General features: G+C 54.2%; 12 protein-coding genes across 12 annotated transcripts; 6 read left to right on the top strand and 6 right to left on the bottom strand.

The window, feature by feature from the left end:
- Positions 1-80: 80 nt before the first annotated feature.
- Positions 81-1721, bottom strand: CLAFUR5_01448 (uncharacterized protein; the record flags this gene model as incomplete). The annotated part of the gene is made up of 2 exons (XM_047900596.1): positions 81-1485; positions 1537-1721. 2 exons carry the CDS (start codon positions 1719-1721, stop codon positions 81-83), a joined length of 1590 nt encoding a protein of 529 aa, XP_047755109.1.
- Positions 1722-2015: 294 nt separating this feature from the next.
- On the bottom strand, positions 2016-2326 carry CLAFUR5_01447 (uncharacterized protein; the record flags this gene model as incomplete). The annotated part of the gene is made up of 3 exons (XM_047900595.1): positions 2016-2072; positions 2151-2208; positions 2259-2326. The coding sequence occupies 3 exons, from the start codon at positions 2324-2326 to the stop codon at positions 2016-2018; spliced, it is 183 nt and encodes a 60-aa protein (XP_047755128.1).
- Positions 2327-2473: 147 nt separating this feature from the next.
- Positions 2474-4126, top strand: CLAFUR5_01446 (GPI transamidase component PIG-S; the record flags this gene model as incomplete). Its single annotated transcript, XM_047900594.1, has 2 exons — positions 2474-2686; positions 2735-4126. The coding sequence occupies 2 exons, from the start codon at positions 2474-2476 to the stop codon at positions 4124-4126; spliced, it is 1605 nt and encodes a 534-aa protein (XP_047755129.1).
- Positions 4127-4632: 506 nt separating this feature from the next.
- CLAFUR5_01445 (Fumarylacetoacetase) lies at positions 4633-5942 on the top strand (the record flags this gene model as incomplete). Its single annotated transcript, XM_047900593.1, has 2 exons — positions 4633-4833; positions 4881-5942. The coding sequence occupies 2 exons, from the start codon at positions 4633-4635 to the stop codon at positions 5940-5942; spliced, it is 1263 nt and encodes a 420-aa protein (XP_047755126.1).
- A 95-nt stretch (positions 5943-6037) lies between these two features.
- On the top strand, positions 6038-8051 carry CLAFUR5_01444 (MFS-type transporter oryC; the record flags this gene model as incomplete). Its single annotated transcript, XM_047900592.1, has 5 exons — positions 6038-6371; positions 6420-7159; positions 7213-7525; positions 7575-7672; positions 7725-8051. 5 exons carry the CDS (start codon positions 6038-6040, stop codon positions 8049-8051), a joined length of 1812 nt encoding a protein of 603 aa, XP_047755127.1.
- Positions 8052-8296: 245 nt separating this feature from the next.
- Positions 8297-9934, bottom strand: CLAFUR5_01443 (Putative amidase; the record flags this gene model as incomplete). The annotated part of the gene is made up of 1 exon (XM_047900591.1): positions 8297-9934. One exon carries the CDS (start codon positions 9932-9934, stop codon positions 8297-8299), a length of 1638 nt encoding a protein of 545 aa, XP_047755124.1.
- A 622-nt stretch (positions 9935-10556) lies between these two features.
- On the bottom strand, positions 10557-13097 carry CLAFUR5_01442 (uncharacterized protein; the record flags this gene model as incomplete). Its single annotated transcript, XM_047900590.1, has 5 exons — positions 10557-11286; positions 11337-12462; positions 12518-12760; positions 12813-12915; positions 12978-13097. 5 exons carry the CDS (start codon positions 13095-13097, stop codon positions 10557-10559), a joined length of 2322 nt encoding a protein of 773 aa, XP_047755125.1.
- An 839-nt stretch (positions 13098-13936) lies between these two features.
- Positions 13937-14910, bottom strand: CLAFUR5_01441 (Flavin-containing monooxygenase ustF2; the record flags this gene model as incomplete). Its single annotated transcript, XM_047900589.1, has 2 exons — positions 13937-14368; positions 14431-14910. The coding sequence occupies 2 exons, from the start codon at positions 14908-14910 to the stop codon at positions 13937-13939; spliced, it is 912 nt and encodes a 303-aa protein (XP_047755122.1).
- A 1614-nt stretch (positions 14911-16524) lies between these two features.
- On the top strand, positions 16525-18201 carry CLAFUR5_01440 (Pantothenate transporter liz1; the record flags this gene model as incomplete). Its single annotated transcript, XM_047900588.1, has 4 exons — positions 16525-16760; positions 16820-17733; positions 17790-18057; positions 18108-18201. The coding sequence occupies 4 exons, from the start codon at positions 16525-16527 to the stop codon at positions 18199-18201; spliced, it is 1512 nt and encodes a 503-aa protein (XP_047755123.1).
- Positions 18202-18560: 359 nt separating this feature from the next.
- On the top strand, positions 18561-19430 carry CLAFUR5_01439 (Short-chain dehydrogenase/reductase prx6; the record flags this gene model as incomplete). Its single annotated transcript, XM_047900587.1, has 1 exon — positions 18561-19430. The coding sequence occupies one exon, from the start codon at positions 18561-18563 to the stop codon at positions 19428-19430; it is 870 nt and encodes a 289-aa protein (XP_047756218.1).
- Positions 19431-19717: 287 nt separating this feature from the next.
- Positions 19718-21205, bottom strand: CLAFUR5_01438 (uncharacterized protein; the record flags this gene model as incomplete). The annotated part of the gene is made up of 1 exon (XM_047900586.1): positions 19718-21205. The coding sequence occupies one exon, from the start codon at positions 21203-21205 to the stop codon at positions 19718-19720; it is 1488 nt and encodes a 495-aa protein (XP_047756217.1).
- Positions 21206-21782: 577 nt separating this feature from the next.
- Positions 21783-22898, top strand: CLAFUR5_01437 (37S ribosomal protein S8, mitochondrial; the record flags this gene model as incomplete). Its single annotated transcript, XM_047900585.1, has 1 exon — positions 21783-22898. One exon carries the CDS (start codon positions 21783-21785, stop codon positions 22896-22898), a length of 1116 nt encoding a protein of 371 aa, XP_047756222.1.
- Between the last annotated feature and the right edge of the window lie 2225 nt (positions 22899-25123).

Here is a 25123-nt window from a genome sequence, read left to right as displayed (position 1 = left end):
ATCGTCATGATGTCTCCTGAAGTGTCCCTTCAGAGCCAGTATCTTACACCGCCACCGTGTAGATCCCTCCGGGGTGGCGCCTAGACATCAAGGATGTTGCCAGCCGGGTAAGTGTAGAGACCAGGGCGTGGCGGACCATGAACCTGCGGCTCGGTTGGCTTGGCCTTGCTTCGTAGTGCGAAGTCAGCTTCGGTCGGCGGCACAGCGACCCCTCCATCGTCGCTCGAGCTATACTCCCAGCCTTCTGTACACTCCTGTGCTCGCTCCTTTGCATTCTCAATCTCCTGCTCTTCGCGCTTCTTGACCGCCTCCTCTAGCTTCTGCTCCTCGCCACCACGATCGACGGCAGATTGGACGGCAATCGCGAGCATGGCTTGCATAGTGTAGACGGCGTCATTGCCTGCATTGTGGAGATGCCAGCCAGTGAAGTCGAAGTGGTTGATGATGCTTCCGAGGGATCGTGGGTTGGGGTCCTTGGTGAATGTGCGCCACATGGTGGCCGTGTCTGCGGTGTCGATGATGTTGCCTCGATTCAACACGCTGAAGCCGACCTGATGACAGTAGTTGATGTCCTGTCCCAGGTCATGGCCCACGATGATCAGGTTGCGAGTTTCTGGTGGAGCTCCTGGATCGGAAGGTGCCGCTGTGTCGCGCTTGCTGAATGGCTCGCGGAAGCAGCTGGATAGTACGGCTCCCGTATTGTCTTTGTCAACGTATTCGCTGTCGCCGAACTCGAAAGCGTCAGGACAGCCTTGTACATACTCGTGGTTGATCAGGTGCTTGTACTCGAGCACCCGGAAGTGACGACCGCGGATGAACCTGTGCCAATTCTCGCCTGCCTTGCCTGGTTCTACGCCTTTCAAGTCGCGTGTGTCGAGAGTTGCGACACCGACCTCTGTGACCTGGCGTGGAGGCTTCTCCCATGCTTCGACGTCGATAGATATAAAGATCGGCTCGCGGTAGAACGCATGTGGTGGCGGGTTGGTGACATCGAGGGGGGTGAGGTTGAGGGCAGAAAGGTCTGGCAACTGCGCATCCGGGTAGTTCTTCGCGCGAAGCCCCAAGTAGCCTTCTGCCCTCAGTGCCTGCTTCACCATGTCCTGTCGCTTGAGCAGAACTTCCTGGTGCTTTCGTTGTTTGCTGGCTTTGGTCTTGTTCCTGGCCGCTTGGTACGCCAGCTCCATCTTGGCCTTGAAGGCCTCGAGGCTGCGATCTTCTCCATCTGGCAGGGTCATGGCGACCTCTTGCTGAAGTTGATGTGTCCAGGAATTGAATTGTGGACGCGAGGTGCACCTGCCGAGCCAGTGCGGTCGGTAGCGTGTCGGCAGATCTTCGAAGTCTATCACAAGCCCACCGTTGCGATCTTCGTCTGTGATGCTGAGGTTCGCCTCAGGAAAGCCTTCGTTGAGGCCGTCGAGAAGAAGTTGAAGTTGAGGGGCGGTGACGAACGTAAGAAGTCCGCACCCCTCGGTGTTTATGTAATACCTGAGCACATGTCAATGAGCGGCAGTCACTCCGCTTCACGTGAATACTCACAGGTCCCAATCGCGGCGATAGATCTTGTCAGCATCGAAGAACGCTGTCGCCATGGGTTGCATGTACTCTCTTGGAGCGTACTTGTAGCAGTATCTGACGACTGCCCCGAAAGTTGCAAACTCGACTCCGAGCGGCGCGGGCTCGCCCTTGCGCCCATCAAACGGAACGTCCTCTTCGAACTCCATCGCTGGAACAGGATTTAGCTTGATCTTGTTCTGTGGCTGGGGCTGCGGGTATCTCGGGGGCTTGAGGTTCGGGTCTCTTGTAATGGGCGGTGGTTGCTCCTCTTCTTCTGGTTCGGGCTCGGGCTCTGTGGAAAGGTCAGGTTCTGGGAGCTTCTCTGGCAGATTCTGCTCGCCGCCTAGCAAGGCAATCAGTTGATCAAAACGAGACATGTCTTGCGTGTTGTCTGAGATTGGTGGTGGTGATGCGGTGTTGAAGGGGTGGTCTGTGGTAGTGATTCCGCAAAGGCGTTGTTGTCAAGTTGTGCGATGCAGCATGAGTCTCTTGAATGCAACGGCCGAGCTGTATACAAGCTACGACGAGGGAGTGACGCGAAGGCATGTGACAGCTCTACATGAAGTGATGGCCACTGGGTCTCGTATGCTACTTACGGCAGGAGTGAGACTGCTTGTGGCTGAGACGACGCGCAACGGTAATGACTGTGTCCTCCTACAATGCTGATCAGACAGACACATGAGGCGTCTTGCTTCGGAGCATACCTCAGCTCAACCTCCGTCTGCCTGGTAGTATCTGCAGCAAAGAAGAAAGTGCAATGGCATCCATGCATGTCGTGTGAAAGCAGGAGGAAAGAGCGGACACGAAAGCTGCAGCGCCGTTGAGATCTGACTGTATTGAGTTTAGCGTACGGCAGGGATGCGCATCTCCTTTTGTTGGAAACACGTCGCCATCGCGACTTCGACACGCACACGACAGCATGGAGACCCGGGACATGGCAGAGGTGAAGACCTCCGCGAAGCCACGCGAGGCACCGGCAGAAAAGTCACAGTCTATCTGGACCCGGCGTCTCATCATCGTCGCCTTCTGGACGGTGGTAGTATGTTTGGGCTTGCCGCACTGGACGTGGACAACATCGATACAGCGCTCCGCCCTGCCGTTAGAATCCATGAACTCGTGGGCCGAAGGAAATGTATGTATACAAGTGTTATCTCACACTGCCCATGCTAAGCCGGTACAGGCATGCCAGCTGCGTTACCCTCTACATCTCGATCTGCAAACACCTGGTCTGGACAACGAACAAGCAAGGACCCTTGTCTCTGGTCTTCAGAACTTACTGAATGGACAGGAGAGCCTCCGTCTTCACGACTTCCACGTCAGCTGGGCAGGTGATGAGAGTCTGCGGAATGGCACCTCGAATAGTGCGTTGACTGTGGTCCTGAACACCGCATCAACGGCGCAAGCACCCCAAGCTAGCTTGAAGTCATGCGAGCCGATACTTGATGCACGACACAGTATCCAGGCACCAGGTGATGTTGAGAAAGCCGCAGCTTTCCTTGCCACCGAGATCTCCCACATCTTCCAAGACGAAAGTACATCTCTGTGGCATCTAGTGAAAGACACACCCTACGCTCGCGACATGCAACCTGCAATTTTGTCTTCAGAGAAAGCTTCCGAACTGGACCGAAGGACGACGAGAGCATTCAAATATGCGCCAAAATACCATCTGACCTTCTCACTGTTTACTCAAGCCGCGACTCCGTCCGTATGGCAAATCAACGAGGCCCTACGCGAATACATTCAGCCGTTGCTATCGCCTCTGTCCGCCATCAGCGACTTTACGATCGACACTCAAGTCCAGCTGTTCGCATCGTTCAGTCCCTCGATTGATGGTCCGGTTTTTGACTCCACGAAGAATCAATGGACATTGCACTACGCTGACCTTACCGGCTTCGTCAATGCCGCTGAATGGCCTCTCAACCCGAGTATTGGAGAGGGACCCACCATCAACTTTGTGCTATATGTCCCAGCACCGGACAAGAGACCACTTGTGATCGATGAGAACGGAGGCTCGAGTTGGATCATACCTCAATGGGGCGGCGTGCAAATACACAATGCCATCAGCGCTGATTCTGATACTTTGACGCTGGAAGACCTTCGAGCAGACATGTTGGTGTTCGCCGATCAGCTCGCTGCCCTCATAGGTATTCCACAGCACCCTCCGTCGCTCTCGCTTCGCATAGCTGCGTTGACTAGGGAGCGCGCCACTGCGGTGATCCTTTCTGCCTCGTCCACTTTAGGCGCGCTCTCTCGTCTTACGCTCAAGCTACAGTCGATTGCTATTCCAGACACTGTGGCCAAAGCTGTTGACCAGACTTTACTGCACCTCGACAGTGCCTGTTCAGATCTACGCCAAGGACGCTTTCAGAGCGCTCTTGAGAACGCCCGGACCGCTGAGACAGAGGTCGAGAAAGCATTCTTTGAACCTTCTATGGTGGGCCAGGTCTATAACCCGGAGGAGCACAAGGTCGCTGTCTATGTGCCCCTACTTGGACCCATGGCTGTACCGTTGATCATGTCTGGCTTGAAAGAACTCAAGAAGCTGCGGGAAAGGAAGCAGAAAGCAGCTTGAGAGATGTAAAGGAAGCTCATGGAACAGTCGAGCAACAGATCAGGAAGACGATCTGGAGACGCTGATTTCTTGAAGCCCCTTGACGGCGACTTCCTATCTCCACGACTTGCCCTTCATGGATCAGCTGTTTTGCCTGCAGCAATGTCTTTGGCCAAGTCACGATGGCCACATCGAGTCTCACGCCTGCAAGATCTGCTCTGCGACATGCTCGCAATATGCGGCGATGCCCGGACCAGCATTCATCTGTGTCGACGTCGATCAATTGCTTGACTGTGCAGAGATCACTGCTAAGGCACTATCCACAAATAAGTCGCTATGCAAGGATCTCGGGCGATGTCAAGGATCACGACAGTAATCACATCGTACGGACTCCGAGCTCCATTGGTTGGCTCGGTCGCTGTGGGGCCGGGCGTCACTTCCATTCCATCTTCACCGCGTACACCTCAACAACTGGTCTCCCATCTAACAACGGGTGCCTATCGGCATTCTGAATCAGCGCAGACATCATGGCGACGCTGAAACTTGATCAGCTGCCGTACACGATCAATAATTTGCCATACGGCGTTGTTTCGTCTGAGCATAATCTATCTCCAAGGTGTGCCGTGGCCATCGGACAACACGCCGTTGATTTGACAGAATGGGCGAAGAGAGGGACTATCACAAGTCTACAATCAGGTGATCGAAGCTTCGACGAGATCTTCGCACAAGTTTGTCTCGCTCTCATATGCTTGTAGATCTAGTCTGACAACCACAGCCTACGCTTAATGAGTTTGCTGCATTGCCATGGCAGACGAGAAAGGCTGTGCGAAATTTACTCCAAGCCGAGTTGAAAGATGGGAAAGTACCAAGCTTGTGTCTGCTTCATTTGCGAGATGTCAAGGTGCACCTGCCCATGCAGATGAGCGGATTCAGTGACTTCTACACATCCCTCGACCATTGCAAAAATTGCTCGGGAGAGCTTTCCACAGTTACGATTCCGAAGAACTGGTACCATGCTCCAAGTGTGTACAACAGTCGTGTCTCATCTGTCGTGCCAACACCAACCAACATTCGGAGACCTAAGAATGTGTACTTCAAATCCGGCATGGACTCTGATCCGGAGTACGGACCCACGCGCAAAATGGATTTCGAGCTCGAGATGGGCTTCTTCGTGTCCAAGCCAGTACCATTTGGCGATAATATGCCAATCGGAAATGCTAAGGAGCACATTTTTGGCTTCGTCCTCTTGAACGACTGGTCGGCAAGAGACCATCAACTATTCGAGATGCGACCACTTGGACCTTTTCATAGCAAGGGATTTGGCACGTCTATCTCGAACTGGATCACGCCGATTGAGGCACTCGAGCAGTTCAGCACGTCTCCACACTTGAAGCAGGAGCCAGCACCTTTCGAGCATTTGACATGGCCCGGCTCGAAAGATGGCGCGCTGGACATCAAGCTTCGCGTAAAGCTTGTTCGCGAAGAGAAGGAGCACATTATCAGTCACAGCAACCTGAAGTATCTATACTGGACGCCGTACCAACAGCTCACTCATCACGCTGCCAGTGGTTGCGGAATGCTCACAGGCGATCTCATCGGAACCGGGACAATCAGTGGCAGCGGCACGGATGATCAAGGCAACATGTCAGAACTTGGATGTCTGTACGAAGCAGAGAGGACAAAGACCAACTTGTTACCACAGAGCAATGGGACCTATCAAGACGGCTACCTGGAAGATGGTGACGAGATCATTCTTGAAGGTTGGTGTGAGAACGACGATGGCGAGGTCGTCTTTGGGTTCGGAGAATGTCGCGGACGCATTACGCCTCCGAAGTGAGCAGAGATTAAAAAAAGCACGATGGCAGAATACTTGCAAAAGCCGCCATCGGGCCGGCTAATGTCGTCCGTTCACAGGCCGGGTAAAGTCTACCGATGGACCCCATGGGTCCTTCTCACCGATTGAAGCCTGTTGATTGCACATGCATGTCACCCTGCTCAAAGTCGTCCCAATCAAGTGTCCCGACATGCGGTACAACGAACCTCAGTCATGCTCGCTTGGCACTGTCCACAGTCCACTCCTCCAGAGTATCTGCTAACTTCTCAAATTGTTCTCTCTTGATTAATCCTACGTCCTGCGGAGCATTCAAAATTAGCACAGTAATATTGACCATGGGAAGGCGATACCTAGGTGGCAGCGGCGATGCGCTCACAGTCTGGATCTCCATTGCTGCTTCAACAGTCTTGATCTTCTACGGTTACGACCAAGGCATGACATAATCTCTGCATAATAGAGCACCTCACTGACCATACACAGGCGTCTTCGGGAACATCATCATCAACGCAGACTTCCTCGAGACATTCGACTACCCTTCAGCAGACACGCAAGGAACCATGACGTCCATCTACAACATCGGCTGCTTCGTCGGGGCCATGTCCACATTCTTCACGGGCGACTGGTTGGGCCGCCCACGACAGATTCTACTGGGCAGCACCGTCATCGCCATTGGGGCCGTAATTCAGACTGCCAGCTATGGCGTGGCGCAAACGATGGTAGGCAGAGTCGTAGCTGGCCTCGGCACCGGTATGAACACGGCAACTGCGGGAGTCTGGCAAGCGGAAACCAGCAAGATGCGCTCGAGGGGCAAGCTCGTTATCATTCAGATGGCGAATTGTATCACGGGTTTTTCGATCTCGAATTGGTTGACTCTAGGCTTTTCCTTTGCTCCAAGAGATGTCGCGTGGAGGTTTCCGTTGGCGTTTCAAAGCTTCTTTACGTTGTGTATTTATGCTATGTGTCCGTTTCTGCCGGATTCGCCGCGGTTGCTGATTCGTAAGGGAAAGCATGAGGAAGCGTTGGAAGTTCTCGCGGCGTTGGAGGGACATGGTGCTACGGCGGAGTCGTCGTCGGTGCGGGCACAGTTTGATGTCATTAAAGACATCTTAGACCGTGAACACCTGAATACGTACAGCTGGTGGGCACTGGTTACGGGTCGTGGACCGTCGGGTGTGCTTCGCCGGATGTTATTGGGAGCGTGGATGCAAGCTATGAACCAGGTAAGCATTTCGGCCAGCGCATCACTTCTGAAGCGACTATTGACATGACCTAGATCAGCGGCATCAACGTCACATCATACTACATGTCCTACATCTTCATCAGCGCACTCGGCATCTCAGAGCTCCTTTCCCGCATCCTGGCAGCTTGCGGCTCGGTCGATTACTTACTCTTCGCCTGCTTGGCATACTTCGTGATTGAGCGATACGGCAGACGTAAAGTCATGATGTGCAGCGCCGGAGCGTGTTCCATCTGTTGGATAGTAATTGCAATCGCTACTGGTCTGACCGAGAAAGGGGGAGACAGCTATGTTTTGGGCTCTGTCGCTGTGGCTTTCTTCTTCGTCTTCTTTGCTTCGTTCGGGATGGGTAAGTCACTAATGTATGTATGCATCCACCTCGCTGACCATCTTCTTAGGTGTTCTGGGCGTTCCCTGGCTCTACCCAACTGAAATAAATGCCCTCGAAATGCGGACAAAAGGCGCCAGCCTCGCGATGGCAACGAACTGGATCTGCGTATGTCGTGCTATGATACTGTCCCCTGATAGTCTGCTGACCTTTACTCCAGAACTATGCGGTTGTCCAAGCTACCCTGCCCGGCATCGAAAACCTCGGCTACAAATTCTGGGTTGTATGGGCAGTCATCTGCTTCGCCTTCATCCCGATCACATACCTCTTCTACCCCGAGACAGCCAACAGGACTCTCGAAGATATTGATCGGTTCTTTGAGACGAAGCCGGGAATCATTGTGGCGAGGAATGAGCTTGCTACGCAGTTGGCCAGACCGCTGATTTATATTGAGGAGGATGAGCGGATTGCGGGCGCGGCGAGGATTGAAGGTGATGGAGATGTGGAGAAGGTGGAGCATGGTGTGAGGGTTGAGAAGGTGAGTTGAGTGAGGGTGTAGCGAGGCATGACGATAGTCTTGATATTCTCGGACGAGGCCAGTGCTTTGAAGACGTTCTTGCGGTATGTGTAAGCTCAGGTCTTCTCCAATGGTCCTGATGCGTCCTCTGCACGCATAGCACGCCTGGGCCTCTTTCTCTTCGTGCCAATCTCATTCAAGGCACTGGGCCACTGACTGACCATCGCACATCGTTCCGTCCATTCTTCGGAGCATCCTTCTTGCCCACCATGCAGTCACTTCGTGCTAATCACATCCGCCAAGCCAATATTAGGCACGATGTACGGCTTCACGTCGTACCGATGCATCGTCCTCTGCTCATAGGCATACGCAAACCCAATAAGATCCGCCTCGCTGAACTTGGCACCCATAAAAGACAGCCCAAAGGGAATGTTCGGTGCTGACGCTACCAGATTCCCAAATCCGTTCATGGTGACGTTAGTATCGGCGGGATAGAAGCCCATAGGGACAGTTATCACAGGGCTTCCGACGAGTGCTGGGATAGACGGGCTGAGCTGCGTCGGTAGTAACACTGCGCTAGTGTTGGTTCTCTCCAGAGCTCCGAGAATGCCGCCCTCACCTGCATAGAAGAGGTTCGCTTGGTATGCCGGCCAGAAACGAGGGTCAGAGTTGTTCCAGGTCTGATTAAGAGCGCCCTCCCAGATGGCTGTGTCCCGCTCAGGCCAGTCTTCGATGGGAAAGCTGTGAGTGAAGTTCTCGAGCTCTGCGAGATTCTCGATGCCATAAGGATTGTAGGCAAGTTCGCTCAAGTAATTCGCCAGACCCGTGAGGAAGTCTGCATTTCCTGTCAGGGTATTGTTGTTATCGTTCTGCCATGCTTCGAAGGCCGTGAAGTTGGCGTCGACAATCGTAGCTCCAGCGTTGCGGATCTGCTCTACTGCTTCGTCGAACGCTGCGAGTACAGTAGCGTCGGTATACCTAGCCCAGATTTCGAGAACATTCCTTGCTACGCCGATCCTCACGCCGGACAAAGCGCCGTACTTGCAGGCACCGACGTAGTCTGGAAGGCTGCCATTGAAAGGTATGGCCGATGTGTAATTATCGTTAGGATCCTGCCCAGCAATAGCCTGCAGCACATAAGCCGCATCTTTGACCGTTCTTGCGAACGGCCCGACCGTGTCTTGGTGTTCCGAGATTGGGATCACGAGATAGCGACTAGTGAGGCCGACCGTGGGCTTAATACCGACCAGATTGTTGACATCAGCAGGGCTCAAGATGCTCCCTGATGTCTCAGTGCCGAGCGATGCAAGAGCAAGACCGATTGAGCTTGATACACCAGATCCGCTTGAAGAGCCGGAGGGATCTTGGCCGGGGTAGTAGGCTGCGTATGTCTGACCACCATATGCTGACCATCCATTGCTACTGTTGTCGGAGCGATAATTGGCCCACTGACTTAGATTGGTCTTCCCAAGAATAACGGCTCCAGCTTTCCTCAGCTTCGCTGCCATAGTGGCGTCTCGCGGAACCGTCGCGCCCAGCAAGCCCCATGATCCAGCCGTGTTGTTCATCTTGTCGTCGGTTGCAATGTTGTTCTTGATCAGTATGGGTATCCCGTGCAAAGGACCGCATATGGATCCATTCTTGCGTGCTGCATCACTTGCCTCTGCAATAGCCAGGGCGTCTGGGTTAAGCTCTGTGACAGCATGCAGAGTGCTGTTGACCTCCACGATACGTGCGGTGTACGCGTTGACTAGGTCCACACTGGTCCATAGTCCTGCCTCAAGTCCAGTCACTAGATCCTCCAGCTCGGCGTCGAGGAGGTCCGGGAACTGGTTGCTGCTGCCACACTTGAGACTCCGAGCAGATCCGAGGACGAGAATGCTCAAGAGCGTGGTCAGCAAGTGGAGACGCATCTTGAACGACCGTACTAAACTGAAGTGGACGATCGCGGACGGAGCGACAGGCAAGCAGACACTGCCGCACTATATAAGGCGTCCTTGTGCTGCTTTGGTGCTTGTCATGCCGCTGCGATAAGACATGGTAGTAGTGCACACCGTCTGAAAGTTCATGTACATCTCCGCCGCAGCACATATCCAACCCGTCTCCATCCCGGCGCAGTCCGCATGGTTTGATTCGACAGACTCAAGGAAGCAGCCGTCATTGTGATGGATGAGCCTATCGAGCATTCAGTTGTCGTGGACATGCAAGCTTGTACAGGGAAGAGCGTAGCAAGATTTGGAAGGTGACTTGGCAGAGAGTGGAGCTGTGTCCGGGAAGCGCCAAACTCCAACAGGAAGCTCGACGGACGGCAGGCACGGCAGGCACGGCAGGCACGCTGTGGCGATTGACGATCATTACATTGCACAAATTATCCTTATGTTATCATCTATGCTTCCCATGGCACAGTCAGATGCTGCGAGACGCTCATGCTCTCAACTCATCGCTGCGCTGCACCTTGAACAGGTCGTGCCAAAACGCCACCAACTCCAGGCTAATACTGCTCAATAAGAAAACAACAAAAAGACCACATCATCTCTATCCGCCACTTTCACCTTTTGGTGCGGACGGTGCCGGTGGAGGAGCAAGAGCCTCCTCGTTGACTGGGGTCGGCGCGATCCTCCTGCGCTTTTCTCGACCTTGCTCATCCGATTCAGATGCAGTACTCGCCACGCTCTCTCGCTTCATGCCTGTGCTCGCTGCCACCGTGGTGTAGCTACTCCCGTTGAGCTGCGACTGGCCGGGCGTCTGTGGTGGGGTGAAGAGAGGCATCGATGAGTTTGGATTTGATGATCCCGCAACTGCCAAAGATGGCATTGCGCTCATGGATGGTGTTGGGTTGTTCATGACCGGCGGTGCATTCTGATCTGGGACTCGTGCGAAGCTCGCCTCGGTAGCTATGCTCGATTGCGACATGCTCCTCGTAGGACTGGCGGGCCGTCCGCCAACAGGCCCAGTCATGCTAGGAAACGGTGAAGGTGACGCGCGAGCGACTGAAGGCGCAGGCGTTGGGTGAGCACTTCCAGGGTTGCTGTTGGAGAGTTGTCGTGCCATTGCCGGCGCTGCTGACATTGTAGAACCAGTGGGTGTAGGCTGAGGAGTCGACGCTGCCGAATTTGCTTTCGCAATCGAGATGGGCGCAGGGCTGGGTCTCGTGCTGGCTGTGGACGACATGTGGTATACAGTGCCTAACTCGCCAGAAGCAAACGTCAGAGCAGAGCAGAACCCGTCGGAAGAGGTCATGACAAGCGTCAGGCCATCGGAAGACCTGCCAGCAAGTTAGTATGTCATTCCGCCTGAAGCAGGCAAGTCGCTTACCAGGTCAGGTCCGTGAAAGTGGCGTAGTGCAGATTACTGACCACACACAACGGCTTCTGCTGTTGTGTATCGTATAGATGCACGGCATCTTGCGTGGCCACAGCGTATACTATCCGATATGGCAAGCCAAAGGCGGGTGTGGGTCCTGGGGGTGGTGCTGCTTGCGGTACAGAGTTGGTCTCGGAATCCGCTCTAGGCCGAGGCGATGCCATGGCTGCAATACTTGGTGAGGGTGATGGCGCGCTTGTGAGTGGTGGCGGGTCCATGCTCGAATGTGACGTCGGCGGTTTAGATGGCAATACAGGTTCGGGCAGTGGTGGTATGTCGTCTGCTGCACGGGAATCAATGATGATCTCCTTCGTCTCAACACTGGCCGACCGGATCTGGTAGTAGACAGGTGAGCATTTGACAGCAATCGACGGCTTCTTGTGACCAGGAAGGTATGCCACGGGAGGCTTGTTCAGACCAGCCCTCGTGTAAATGTACACGGTGTTGATAATCTCGTCCGTCGACTTGGCGCCATCAACGGCTGGATGAGTAGTCTTGAATTGTCCAGCGGGAGTGAACAGAAGACTGCCATCTGGCGCGAACGTCAGACGCCGAAAGAAGGAAGTAAATGTCTCGTTCGCATAGATGTTCGTGTTGCGTACCCCCAAGCCAACTCCGCCGGACAGGCTTGGAGAAGCAGACGGCATGACAGCGGGCAATGGCATTGAGGGCGACGGCGAGACTGATCTTCGCACCGATTGTGAGCCAAACGAAGACCTTCGACTATGTGACGTGGGCGGCGGGTTCATCGGTAACGCAAGTGATTGTGGCGTGCCAGGCGCTGATGGCTTTGGAGATGCGATGGCTTCAGATGTCAGGTCTTGGACGAAGGCAGCTCTGTGGTTACCGAGCCCAAAGTCTGGAGGTGCAGGGCTATTTGAGGATATTCGCCGTCCAGGTAGGTCCATCTTGGTGACTTTGTTGTGCTGATTCAGGGTGAATTGGCCATCCTTGGTCTTGAGGGTGTAGATGTGGACCGAACGATCGGAAGACTGCGTTGCAACATATTCATTCAGCGGATCCCAAGCCACGCCCTGTACGTAGTGGTTGTGCTCGGCGATTTGGCGTACTGTTTGACCTGTTTCGATATCAGCCGACCAATAGTCTGGAGACATTCGAAAGCACTCTCTCACCTGTACTCGCATTGTAGATCCGTGCAACGTTGTCCATGCTCCCTGTGATGAAGAACAGCCCATCAGGCGACCAGGCCAGATCGTATATCTCGGCACCACTGCTCGAGCGGCACATTGTCTTCACCCTCCAATGTTCCTTATCTTCTAGTTGATCGTCTCCGAAGCTCGCGGCATAGGCTGGGTTGTCGGAGGGGGTCCAGAGGAGTACATTGCCGTCGTCGCCAGCCGTGGCCAGAAGCTCGCCTGTTTCATGGTTAGGGCAGGGAGCGGGTTTTCGGGTGCAAGAGTGATATACCTCGAGGACACCATCGGACAACGTTGACGGCTTGGGTGTGTTTCTTGAGCGTCGATAGATATGTCACGTTGCGTTCATCACCAGCAGATTCGACGCTCCAGAGCTGGACGAAGGTCAATGGAAAGCTCCCAGAGCAGCTCAGCTACAGTGCTGGGAGAGACGTACGCGGACATGGCAATCACCTCCAGCCGTAGCTAGTCGCCCTCTACCTTGAGGTTCGAAGGTCGCAGAGTAGATGGGATCGTTGTTGTCGTGCCACGAGACGAGCAGAGGTGCAGCCTTCATGGTGTCGGTGTCGGTGTTGGTGGAGGTGAAGTGCGCTGGCCCGGAGCCAGGTCGATGTGGGTGCTGTCAGGACGAAGCGTGTGGTGCAAATGCCGTGCAGTGCAGAGTCGATGGAGGCTAGCAGACTAGCAGTACATGTAGGTGGAACAATGATGGCCCTCGATCATCCGTCTTAGAGCAGCCTTTGATTGGAACATGACCTGCCCGCCTGTTGCCAGTTGGACGCATGCACTTCCGTAACGCGAACCTGCCATGCCTGTCCTGTTCTTGTTCTTCCCTCCACCCACGCTTCCTCAGCTCGCTCGCAACAACATGACGATGACGATGACCATCACCATCACCAGATCTAATCATACATGTGAGCCATACATCAAATGAGGCATATGCTAAGGCTCGACTTCCGCCGCGGCTGCCATCACCAACCACTCCCGAAGCTTCACGACGCGTTGCACCAATGCAGTCTTCAACACTCAACACCCCCTGCAGCGCTTGACTGCGCAATTCGAGCTGCCAGACTGATCACATGTGCATTTGACGCGTATAGACGCGTTGAAAGCAGTGTTTGACCGCTTCTGCTCACATTTCACAGCTGGGTGCTTTGCTGGTGCCGCCACGTGCAGCCGTTTGTGACGACGACCAAACAACACGCGCAGTAGATACTCAAGCCCATGCCGGCCTCAACATGTGCTCGCATGCACTTACCATTACTCACAAGACCGTCGACCTTTGGCTGCGCCATATGATTGTTCCGCGGAAACCTTGCATACCATCCTCGTGTGCATTCACCTAGCACTTCTCTACATCTATCCATCTGGCCCGGGAATGCTCTGCCCAGCTAGCTACGAACAAATTGCGGCCAGAGCCATCGCCTTCTCCTGCAAGGATGGATCTCTGACCTGGGAGGAAAGAGCCTTCTGCCGCACGCCTCGTCGGGCAAATGCTTCGAGCCACTTTTGCGAGTGTCCTGCCATATTGCCATCCCCGGAGCTTCCATTGTTCGCCAGATTGACCAGCTCACTCACATACGCAGGCTCCTCTCCAGCACCTTTGAGCGAGTGGAACGTCCTCCCAGCACCTTTTCGCCGAATGCGCTCAAGATATTCCTCCCGCATCCCAGCTTGCGATGGTAACGATACCCTTCCGCTAAATGCAGCAGCTATCGCCATTGCTTGGAACTCGAACAGTGAAAACGTGGCGACATGGTAGGGTACACCAACGAAGGCCAGAGTAGGATCGGGAATATAAAAGATGTCTTTGTGCAAGTTATGGGTCTGTGTTCATGTCAGTCAGATCTTGGCCATTACTATCCGGATTGAAAGAGACGACTCCATACCTGCTGACCACTGGTGACCAGGCACTCTTCACTCGCATCCTCCCGTCGGACGCCATCAGCGTGATAGGACCTCAGGAATGGAAATGACACATGATATCCAGTGCATACAATGACCTGATGAATGTCGCATAGCTTCTGTCCAGACGTCAATGTAACAGTCCCTGGCAAAGCGTCGTAGTTCTTGCTGAGAACATCGAGATCACCAAAGCTCGCAATACCGCCAATCCTCGCCGCGTTGTCCGGTAGCAGATGCTCAGGGAGATCGTACGGACCGCCTCTGCTCGATTGGTATATCGACCGAGCGTGACCACCGAGATCTCGTGCGATGTCCATGGAACTGACGCCTGCGCCAACTAGCAGGCAGGACGTTCTGGCCACGAAATTCTTGAGGCCGGCGGTACAACTTTGAATGTTGGACACGCGACGGGAACGCCGCCTGCCACTGCGACAAACCTGGAATATCAGGCACATTGCACGCATGATAGTGCCCAGAGGCTACGACAACAGCGTCGAAAGACTATGTTTGGTCAGCAAAGTGTCTACAGACTTCAAAATGATTACGAACCTCGATACTCTGGTCGATCGTAGCTTCAACGTGATCGTTGCTTAGCTTTGCAACATTAAGCTCCCACTTGAACCCGGCCTTTTCGACCTTGTTGACTCTTGTGTTGAAGGAGATGTTGTGGATCACATCATTGGCGACGGCGGTGTCCTGAATATACTCTGCAAGTACGTGGTGCGGTCCGAACTCTTCGGTGCCCGGCTTTCACGAGTTACAGGACAACTCCATCTCGATGGTCGACACATTGTTCCTGAGTGCGACATAACACGGTCTGGGACTGCTTGTTAGCACAAGCGAATCTGGATGTGTCGACCTACTTACCCGGGCGGAGCGAAGCTTCTGGCGATATCTTTGTCGATCAAAGCTTCTTGGCTAGGCGATGCTGCTGCGACATCACGCAAAGGACTGTCCTGCCGCAGGTCGCGCTGCTTGAGGTGGTATTCGAACTCTGGCGAATCACCTGTTGAAGGCAGGACCAAAGGAAACGCAGGGTTGCGCGCCGCCTGCTCTTTGAACACCCTTCTTGACTCGCTTTAGCACTTCAAGACCTAAGCGGTAGCAGAGAGGAGGCCTTGCTCACCAGATCCCTCCAGCTTGCGCGGTCCGCTCGAACACAGCTACATCAATGCCGGCTCGTTTCAGGTGCACTGCTGCTGCCACCCCGGAAACTCCTGCTCCGATCACAGCCTATGTCGAAGTCAGATATCGTGTGTGGTGTCCAGTGTGAACTACATACTACGCGCTTCGCCTAAATCTCCACCATAACGACTGCTTGATTGCCTGAGCCTGCCTTGCAACGATCTAATTTCGATGGGTCGGTCTTGTGGTGATGGGCAGCGAAGCTGGTTGATATATGCGTCACACTGCATCCACATCACACCCTATGTCGCACTGAAAAGGTACTGATGACAAGCCTGGGTACGATGTTGGGAATGCTATGCTTACGGTGTCGCGTCCACGCCGGAGCACGCAATATGCAGGTACCGAGCGAGTGGTCACGCCATCGCTGGGCCACAACGCTGTACCGTGCCTGTGAAGCACGACATCGGCAACCTTTCCAGGCTAGATGATCGATGTCCACGATGCATTTACAACCATGGCATCGGTGGACAGCAGCGTCAAGCTCCTTTTGCGAAGCAGATGGTGAAGCTTGATCTTTGTCTTGGCAAACTGGTGATACTGTACTTGTGCTCACAAACATGGTTCCAAGCCATGGAAGTCGAAAGGTGTCCTAACACAACCCAGACGCTCCGCGTTGTTAGGTATGCGATGTCCATCAGCTTGATGGATTCGTGCAGCACGCCATTGCAAGCCTGTCCGAGATATCTCTTCGCGACCCTGCGACGACCCACAAAGTTAGCGACTATCGAGGATAACGAGCCCGGTGACAGACTGAAGCGGTTGAGACCTCACTCATATCTCGAGCGACTCATTACCGCAGGTTATGCCCTGTGAGCTCGTGCTAGTTGCATATATGTTCTGCAGCGCTTTTTTATCCCCTCTCTTTCCTTTCTTTCCTACCACACTCCAGCATGGGAATCGGAACGGATGACAAGCATGACATTCAAGCACAAGCGGAGGTCGTGATTGAAGAGAAGCCGAAGAAGCGCAAATGGCAGAGTTACATCTGGGACAGCCTTGACAATAGCCCAGAAGAGCGAAAGTTCCTCTTTAAGCTAGACTCAGCTGTCCTGACCTTTGCATCCCTTGGCTATCTGATCAAGTACCTCGACCAGGCGAACATCAACCATGCATTCGTCAGCGGCATGTAAGCAAATGACTGCTCAGTTGGTGATAGCTATGGTGACCGACTAACCTGGCTCACAGGAAGGAAGACCTCGGTCTATACGGCGATCAGCTCAACTACATGCAAACTTGCTGGACCGTTGGCTATGTCATCGGTCAGATCCCGAGCAATCTCGTACTGACACGGGTGCGACCATCGCTATGGATTCCGACTCTCGAGCTGATCTGGACTATCTGCACCTTGTCATTGTCTCGCTGCAACACAGCGGAGCAAATCTATGCTGTTCGTTTCCTGGTCGGACTGGCTGAATCTGGCTTTTACCCTGGCATGCAGTACGTTATTGGATCATGGTACAAGAAGGACGAATTGACCAAACGGTCCTGCATATTCCACACTTCTAGTGGCATAGCCCAGATGTTCTCGGGCTACCTCATGGCTGCTGTGTACCATCTCGAGGGTGTTGGTGGGTTTCGTGGCTGGCAATGGTTGTTTATTGTTGATGGTATCATATCTCTCCCGATCGCTTTGGCCGGGTACTTTATGCTCCCTGATCACCCGGAGAACACCAGAGCTCTGTACTTGACACCAGAGGAGCGAGCTTTCGGCAGAAAACGGATGGAAGCTGTTGGCCGCAAGGAAAGTGAGCCTTACACGAAAGCCAAGATCTGGAAGATCCTCACCTCATGGCGTATCTGGGTGTTGACGATGCTATACATCTGCTTCAACAATGGCAACAACGCTTCGGTGCCGGCATATCCACAGTTCCTGAAGCAGTCCATGGATCCAAAGTACGAAGTCTGGCAGATCAATGTGTACCCAACTACCACCTCTGCCGTACAAGTTGTTACCACGTTGATATATGCATGGACCTCCGACTCAATAGCCGAAGGACGGCGATGGCCGTTCTTCATCTTTGGTGGCCTGGTGAATATCTTGTGCTATGTCAGCTTAGCCATCTGGGATATACCCATTGGCTGGAAGTGGGTCTGCTTCGGTGAGTGCTCCTGGCACGAGAATAGCTGATTACAATGTGATCTAACAATGTTACAGTCATGGCAGGGGGTGGCTACGGCCTTTCCGGTCTGTGCTTCGCCTGGGCCCACGAAATCTGCTCAGACGATAACGAAGAGCGTGCCCTCGTGACCGGATCTATGAACGAAATGGCATACGTCTTCCAAGCTTGGCTGCCGCTCGTGGTTTGGAAGCAAGTCGAGGCGCCAGAGTACCGCAAAGGGTACATTACTGTTACTTTCTTGGCTGCTCTCATGATTGCTACGGCGATGCTTACGAGATATTTGCATAAGAGGCAGGATAGGGAGTAGGTGGATAATCGTTTGCACGTCGATCGCTTTACTGACAGTATTTCAGGAAAGCTCTTGCGATGGAAACGACGGTGTTGGGGTTGGATAGTAGTGGGTCGGTGGAGGTGTCGACTGTTCAGCCAACTGAGCTGAAAGTGTAGGGCACAAATTGACGTAGATATGCACGCTCAACTGACGATATACTCTTGATGCTAGAGGTCGCAACGAACTCACTGCGGAGAGCTTAGCAATGTTCAGAAGTCGAGCTCTCAAGTGCCGGTCAAGGTACAGCACACCTGCCGAAGCGGAGAAGTCAATGGCGCCTGCATATAGCCGGCCAGGATAATGATCCATCATCACCCGACTGTAGGTATTGGTATGTACATCAGACTCGTTGATGCAACAATTGTAGCTTCGTATGTTACATACCTCTGGCATAAGAGCTCTGCTACATTGAGATATTGGTCATCGAAACAGCTCTCAAATCTGCTACAACCCACCATCATACCGCATCATCCCAATGGCTCCACCCGTCGCCCTCATCACAGGCGCCAGCAGCGGCATTGGTCTAGCCTTGACAAAACACCTCCTAGCCCGGGACTGGAACGTCGTAACAGCAGACCTCCACGCGCCACCAGAAACCCTCGGCGAGGACACCCTCTTCATCCAGACCGACATTTCCTCCTGGTCTTCCAACGTCAATCTCTTTCACCGCGCATACAACTGGCACTCCCGCCTCGACTTCGTCGCCCTCAATGCCGGAATCGACGACCGCGATGATATCTTCAACTCCATATCTTCCACACAATCACCAAAGCAACCCAACATGGCCACCTTCCGAACAAACCTCCTTGGAACATACTACGGCATCAAACTCGCAGCGCATTACCTCTCCCTTTTCTCTCCGCTCTCCTCTGGGAAATCGAAACCAGGTGGAAGAATCGTCATCACAGCATCTGCAGCAGGAATCTACCCTCTGCCCAACGTTCCCCAATACACAGCAACGAAACATGCCCTCATCGGTCTCGCTCGCGCAATGGCTCCTGCCGCGAGAGAAGTCAACATCACCATCAACGCCGTCTGTCCCGCCTTGGTGAAGACCAACCTCGCGCCGCCCGGGATGCTGGAGTCCTTTGCCGAGGAAGAGTTTACACCAATGAGTACGATCATCAGGTGTTTCTCGGAATTGGCAGATCTGGAGAAGGTTAACGACGAACGATGGGTGGAGGGCGGTAAGAATGGAGAAGTTGTGGAAGGGAACATGGAGGATATGATGTATCATTATGCGCCCGCGAGGCCCGAGAGCAGCTCCTATGTTGATGAGGAAGGGCAAAAGGCTTGGGCGCGGGCGTATTTAGAGAGGAATAAGGCCTTTGCGGCGAAGCTGTGAAATGTGAGCGGGGGCTGTAATGCGTGATGCGCGCGACATTTCGGAGTCTCAATCACGGCCGGGCCACGACAATGGGTTTCCTGCCCATTTGGCGGAATGCTTGGGCAGGCAATAATGCGACGCGCTCATAGTCAAGCGTCGCTTCGCACATTTTGCCTCGCCAGAGGACTTTTTGGCTCTGGGTTCAGACCGGCCCTTGGGCATGTGCAGGAGGATACGAAGACAAGAGGCAACTTGATGGGCCACAGTTCGTAATTTCGTGACGCTGATGCATCAGCATTATGAGACTACCATAACTTATCCAGCTTGTTCAAGAACTTGCTGACCTTAGCTTCACCTTTCCCTACATGCGACTGTAGTTTGGTCGGTTGACCGGGTTGACCACCGGTGGCCTGCCGTGCTGGCTTAGCATGGCCATGGCCATGACTCGACGCCTCTGCTTCTGTTGGTCGGTACGCGGTGTTGTGAATGTCACCAGTATAGCCGCCGTAAGAGATACTGGAAGGAGCTGCGCCAGCTGTTGTGTAGTTGTAGTTGCTGTAACCACCGACAGGTGTCTGCTGCTGTTGAGGGGGTGGAGGAGGCAAGCCAGGTGATTGCAGTGGGCCAGAGTATGCTGGGGGAGCTGAGGGTGTGGGGGGCAGCTGAGCATTGTCTCCTGGCGTTGCGGGCTGGTTGCCGTATTGTGCTTGGGGGTTGTAGTTGGCGTACTGCGTTTGTGGGATAGTGCTTTGTGCTGTTGGCCCGAACGACGACTGCCTGTTGAAGTTCTGCTGGCCAGGAGGTGGCGATGTAGGCAGTGTACTTTGAGCCATCGGACCAAACGATGGTGCTTTTTGCTGCTGAGGCGGAGGAGGTACACTGCCTGGTGGGCCGGGAATGCTCGACTGCGAATGGGTGCTATGATGGGAAGGCTGGCTCTGGAGCTGCGGTGGCCCGCCAAAGTAGGCGTGCTGTGGCGTAGTCTGATTCGAACTCTGGTATATGCCTGTTGCTTGGGCGTATTGAGGCTGTGGGGCGCTGTCATACTTTGCTGCACGCGCCAGACCAGTGCCAGTGCCATCATCTGGAGGAGGCGGTGTCTTCTCTCGATATGCGATCGGCTCTGGAGCTGCCGGCGCTGCTGGGTTGTAGCCCCCCGGAGCAACCTTGGGCGAGCCACCTGCTGACATGGCTGGTGTAGGCAGACCAGGAAGGGATTGAGCAGAGACGGCACTTGCTGCTCGAGGCGGAAAGTGGGAAGCAATGGCAGTCTTCTCCAGCTGCTGCACAACTGGACTCATAGAGTCTCTGTGCTCTGAATGCGGAGTGTTCACGCCTGTGGCGTCCTTGATCTCAAGCCTGTCTTGGCTCAGCACACTACGAAGATGGCCCCACAGTGTCGCCGCGTCCTTCTCCGTCCACATGTAGATGTCCAATGCATGCAACTTGTACATGTACTTCTGCTCGTGCCGCGGATCGAAGGTTGGTAGATGCCATGTTGATTGATCGGGCACAGCACTGGTATTGATCAAGAGTGTGATCAAGTTCGGCTGTAGATGTGTCCAGCGTACATTCGCAACATTCAAATAGCCGAAGAAGGCATCTTGTTCGGGTGTGCCGGCATGATTGGCGATCTCGAGCTTCGTCTGACGCTGGACAGCATTGTAGTACAGGTATACGTAGCTCCCTCGGTCGAATCGATGGTGGGGCGGTTTCGAGGCAGGATCGTTGAAGTGGTAGTGCACGTCAGCGAAGACGGTCGACAGCAGACTCTCGCCCGGACCAGCAGGCATAGTGTCGGGATTCCTACAGCTACACTCTCAGCGGCAGCCTTTCCTGGGCGTACACTATCTCCCCGATGGTCAAGTAAGCTCGTCCCGCCTCAACGACAGCGTTGGCGTGCTCTGTGGCGAGGGTGTTGGCAGCGCGGGTGGTGACGATCAGGGCGGCCGCTTTACATATGAGCCCAGCGACAAGAGCTTGGTACATGCTCTGCTGCTATTCACGTCAGCCATCAGGCATATCGTGTGGGCGTGGCCGACCTGTAACAACCGCCCGGCCTCGAGCTGCAGATGAGGTGGCAAGCTGGGCGCTTAATGGCGCCAATCATCACGGGCAGGAGAAGCCATCGGAGTTGCCCAGCATCGCGTTCGGACCCTCCCCGGAGGCAGGTGCGGCGAGCGACTTTACACTCCCGGTAGACATTGAAGCACGTGTGGATAGTGAACTGCACTGCGACCAGCATAACGAAGCACGAATCCATCGCATCGCCTTAGCAGTGCATCACTGATACATTGACCCTGTACCTCCTCCACGACTGCCGGCGCACAACAACGCAGTGGCCTTCGAGGCCAGGAACTCCGCCCAACCATGTCCTTGGTCAATCTCGCACACGTCTGCTCGCATCTCCAAAACGCCTCTCTCGCACGACTTGGCCTGACATCGATACCCTACACCAAGTGGCACCTTTCATTGGCACTTCTCCTTCAAAAGCAAGGCTTTCTTTCCCAAGTCAAGCTCGGCGGCCCATCACCTCCTGCATCATGCTTCGGACAAGGACCTCGCGATGATCACACCGTAACAAATCATCCTCATGGGAGTGCAGGGCGGAGTCGCTTCAGCTCGGAGGCAGCGTTGGCGAAGATGGTCAGGCAGCACTGGACACCTTCACAGCTGCAGCAATACGGCTTTGGCCAGGAGGCAATAGACTTCGCACAAGAGCACGGCAGGAGGACTCTGGAACAACTCAATGCACAAGGCTGGCAACGGCGTACTGCACAGTACCTGTTCGACATTCGGTCACAAGTTGAGACGATAGCAGAAGAGTGGGATCGGGAGTATGCACGGAGACGAGAAATCTGCGAAACGCCGGAGCAGATTCAAGCATTGGATGAAGAACTCGGCGCAACACCAGAAGCGCGGTACGAGCGAGTGCAGGAAGATCTCGTTGCGCAATTGCAGCCAGAGCAGGCACAAATATACACAAAGTACGCCTCTGTACCGATCGATGAGCTGCAAACTGTGGACTACAACGAAGCCGACATCTCCTCGATCGCGGGCGACAAAGTCTACCTCACAGAACGAGAGATCCGCCAGAACGGCATCACAATAGATGCTATGGGTCTGCGCATCCCAAACCAGCAAGTCACACTACCTCGAGAAGAATTTCAAGATCCGGATATGATGGAGGCGGAAGGTGTGGTCACACAAGCAAACCGAGCGTCAAGGAGACTATGGTTGGGGTTGAAATACTATCAGTCGAGTCCAGTGTTGAGCAAAGCGAAGATGATCAGCAAGCCAACGAAAAGGATATGGCTGAGCAGCGGGGATCTGGCAAGAATCGTGAGAGGAAGAAATGCAGGAGAGGTCAAGCCACTCACACAGATCGGTGAGATTATGGCTATAAGCACGGATAGGGGGATCATGGAGGCAAGGGAATGCGTGGAGAGGAAAATTGGCGGACAGCCGCTGTGCAGAGTGTGGTAATATGGCACCTGAAGAGGCAGAACGAGATGTACAGTATTGTATAGCCGAACGAGCTGAAGAGGTCACTCTGTTCACTTCACCAACGATATCAACTGGTCCAGGCCTGTTCCGCATCGGGTGTTGAACCAAAGGAAACAAGGTGTGCACAGGTAAACTCCTGTCGTTTCTGCTGCCCTACCCACCGGATCCTTGGAATGATAATCACATGTGAGTCAGTCCAGAAGTCCAAGGTACATAGTCTTATTACAAGGCAGGTGTTTTCGACCATCGCCGTTGGTCGAATGGCAGGCTAGCGTTTGACATATCTTATTCGACGGGCGTTGGACATAACAGCAGGCAGATCGGTATGGCGGGCTGGGGAAGCATATCTTTTATGCTCATTGCGAGAGCATATACTGTGCTGTGGGTATCGGTCGTGGTCAAAGTGCATGGTGATTGAGGTATGGGAGCGAAGCTTCTTCTCCAGTACGCAGCGCCAAGGCCACGAGCTGATGGAAAAAAAGGACACCGAAGTGCATGCTGTGTCGCCGAAGCGAGAATCGACAAAGAACCTGATGTCTGCGCCCCAGCGAAGGCAGGATGCTTTGCACCCGACATCGATCATTCAAGGTCCCAAGTCGCCCCCAGATGCCAACGACAGTCGGAGAACAACACGCCCGATCGTGAAGTCCAAAACCAAGCCAGGCTTGAAGTATTGACCGCCAGCGATCCGTCAATCGCACCCTCAGAAGACCGACCCAACCACAACAGCTCCGACCAAAGTAAGTACCCCAACACACTGACCCGCCAGTGCAACTTCCACATCGATGAACGGTCGATGAGTCCCTCACGATTGCGCTCTCGAACACCATACCAGCGCGAGCCAGTAGGATCCGGTGGAGCCGTCGCATCGTGCCCGCCCACATCGACAGTACCACGAGGTTCGCCTCCAGCCGCCCGTGAGGAACGTCTGAAATCAGCGACCGGTACAGCTTCGGGCTTTCTTGTGACTGCAAGCAGCCAAAGATTCCGACTCTCGGCGGCAAACGCAGGCGGCTAGCCTACGCTGACCGGAGCCCTGGGAGTCTTGAATGCCGGAACACTCGCGAATAGGGATGGGAAATGTGTTGATGAACGCAACGTGACCAAGTTGAAGCGACGCAGTGGCAGATACCACGAAGCTCAAGATCAGGTCAGACCTGATGGTACGCCCGCCATGATGACCACCCGAAAGTGGTTATCACGCCTGTGATGGTGTTAGTGACGGAGGCGGAGCGAATGGTGGAGGATGCTGGTGGAGGTGAGGGAGCGTGTCGTGTTTGTGTGACTCACAGATGCCAGTATGCCCCAAAACAAAGCCAAAAAATCCCACAGATCAAAACGGCCAACACCCTCACACTAGTCTTGCCTGATGTAGGTCCAAGAGGTCGTATCACGTTGACGAACTTGGTGACGAGACTCCGGGCATTGGACCCAGATGCACGCCCCTTTGGTGCACCGCAATGGACAGCTTGAACCCGAAGGAACTACTGAGTAACGGACAACAGAGGTAAGCCTCCGCCGAGCCATGACGCGTCTGATCGTAAGCTGGAGACGTGTTAGTATGCGGGTGTGCAGCAGAGGAGGGTGAGTGTGGCGGAGGGTTGGTATGATGGGGTGAGTTGCGCGTCAAGTGCCACCACGCGTTGACGGCGGCGGTGACGATGAGGGTGAGTGAACGGGAGTGCAGGGAGGAGGGGAGTAACATACCATAGCTTCCACTCCCAAACGCAAGCGCCCAAGAGCTTCCGCATGTCGAGGTACCGACAAAGAAGAGCCGTCGTGGTATCAAAAAGCTTGTTGGTGAAGGAAGGAAAAGGAAGACCGGAGCAGCTGAAGGGCGGGAAATTCTTATGTTTTGTTATGGGGGACTGTGCACGAGGGGTCGAGTTGCGCTGCGGGACTCGACGAGGTTGTTTGGCTGGCCGTTGGGCAAAAGCGTGTTGATTTGGTGTTCGCGTTTGAGGGTGATGTAGCAGCAACGGCCGCCTGGCCGAGGTGAAGACGGGACACCATGGACACCCAGATGCAGACTCGAGCCTTGTGCAGGACTCGAGTGCCACTATCTTCACATGGAGTCGCACGAGCGGATCCATATTGATGTTGGGGGTCTTCGAGTGTGTCGTTCGAGGTGAGGTGAAGTTAGGATGTCGAGTCCGGCCAAGCTCGCATGTGCAGTCGCCAGTCAAACGGCGCTAAAACGCCAC

This window comes from Fulvia fulva, chromosome 1, assembly GCF_020509005.1.
Source record: "Fulvia fulva chromosome 1, complete sequence".
NCBI classification, from domain to species: Eukaryota; Fungi; Ascomycota; class Dothideomycetes; order Mycosphaerellales; family Mycosphaerellaceae; genus Fulvia; species Fulvia fulva.
The sequence above is the reverse complement of the archived record's forward strand: the minus strand, read 5'-3'. Positions and strand labels throughout refer to the sequence as shown.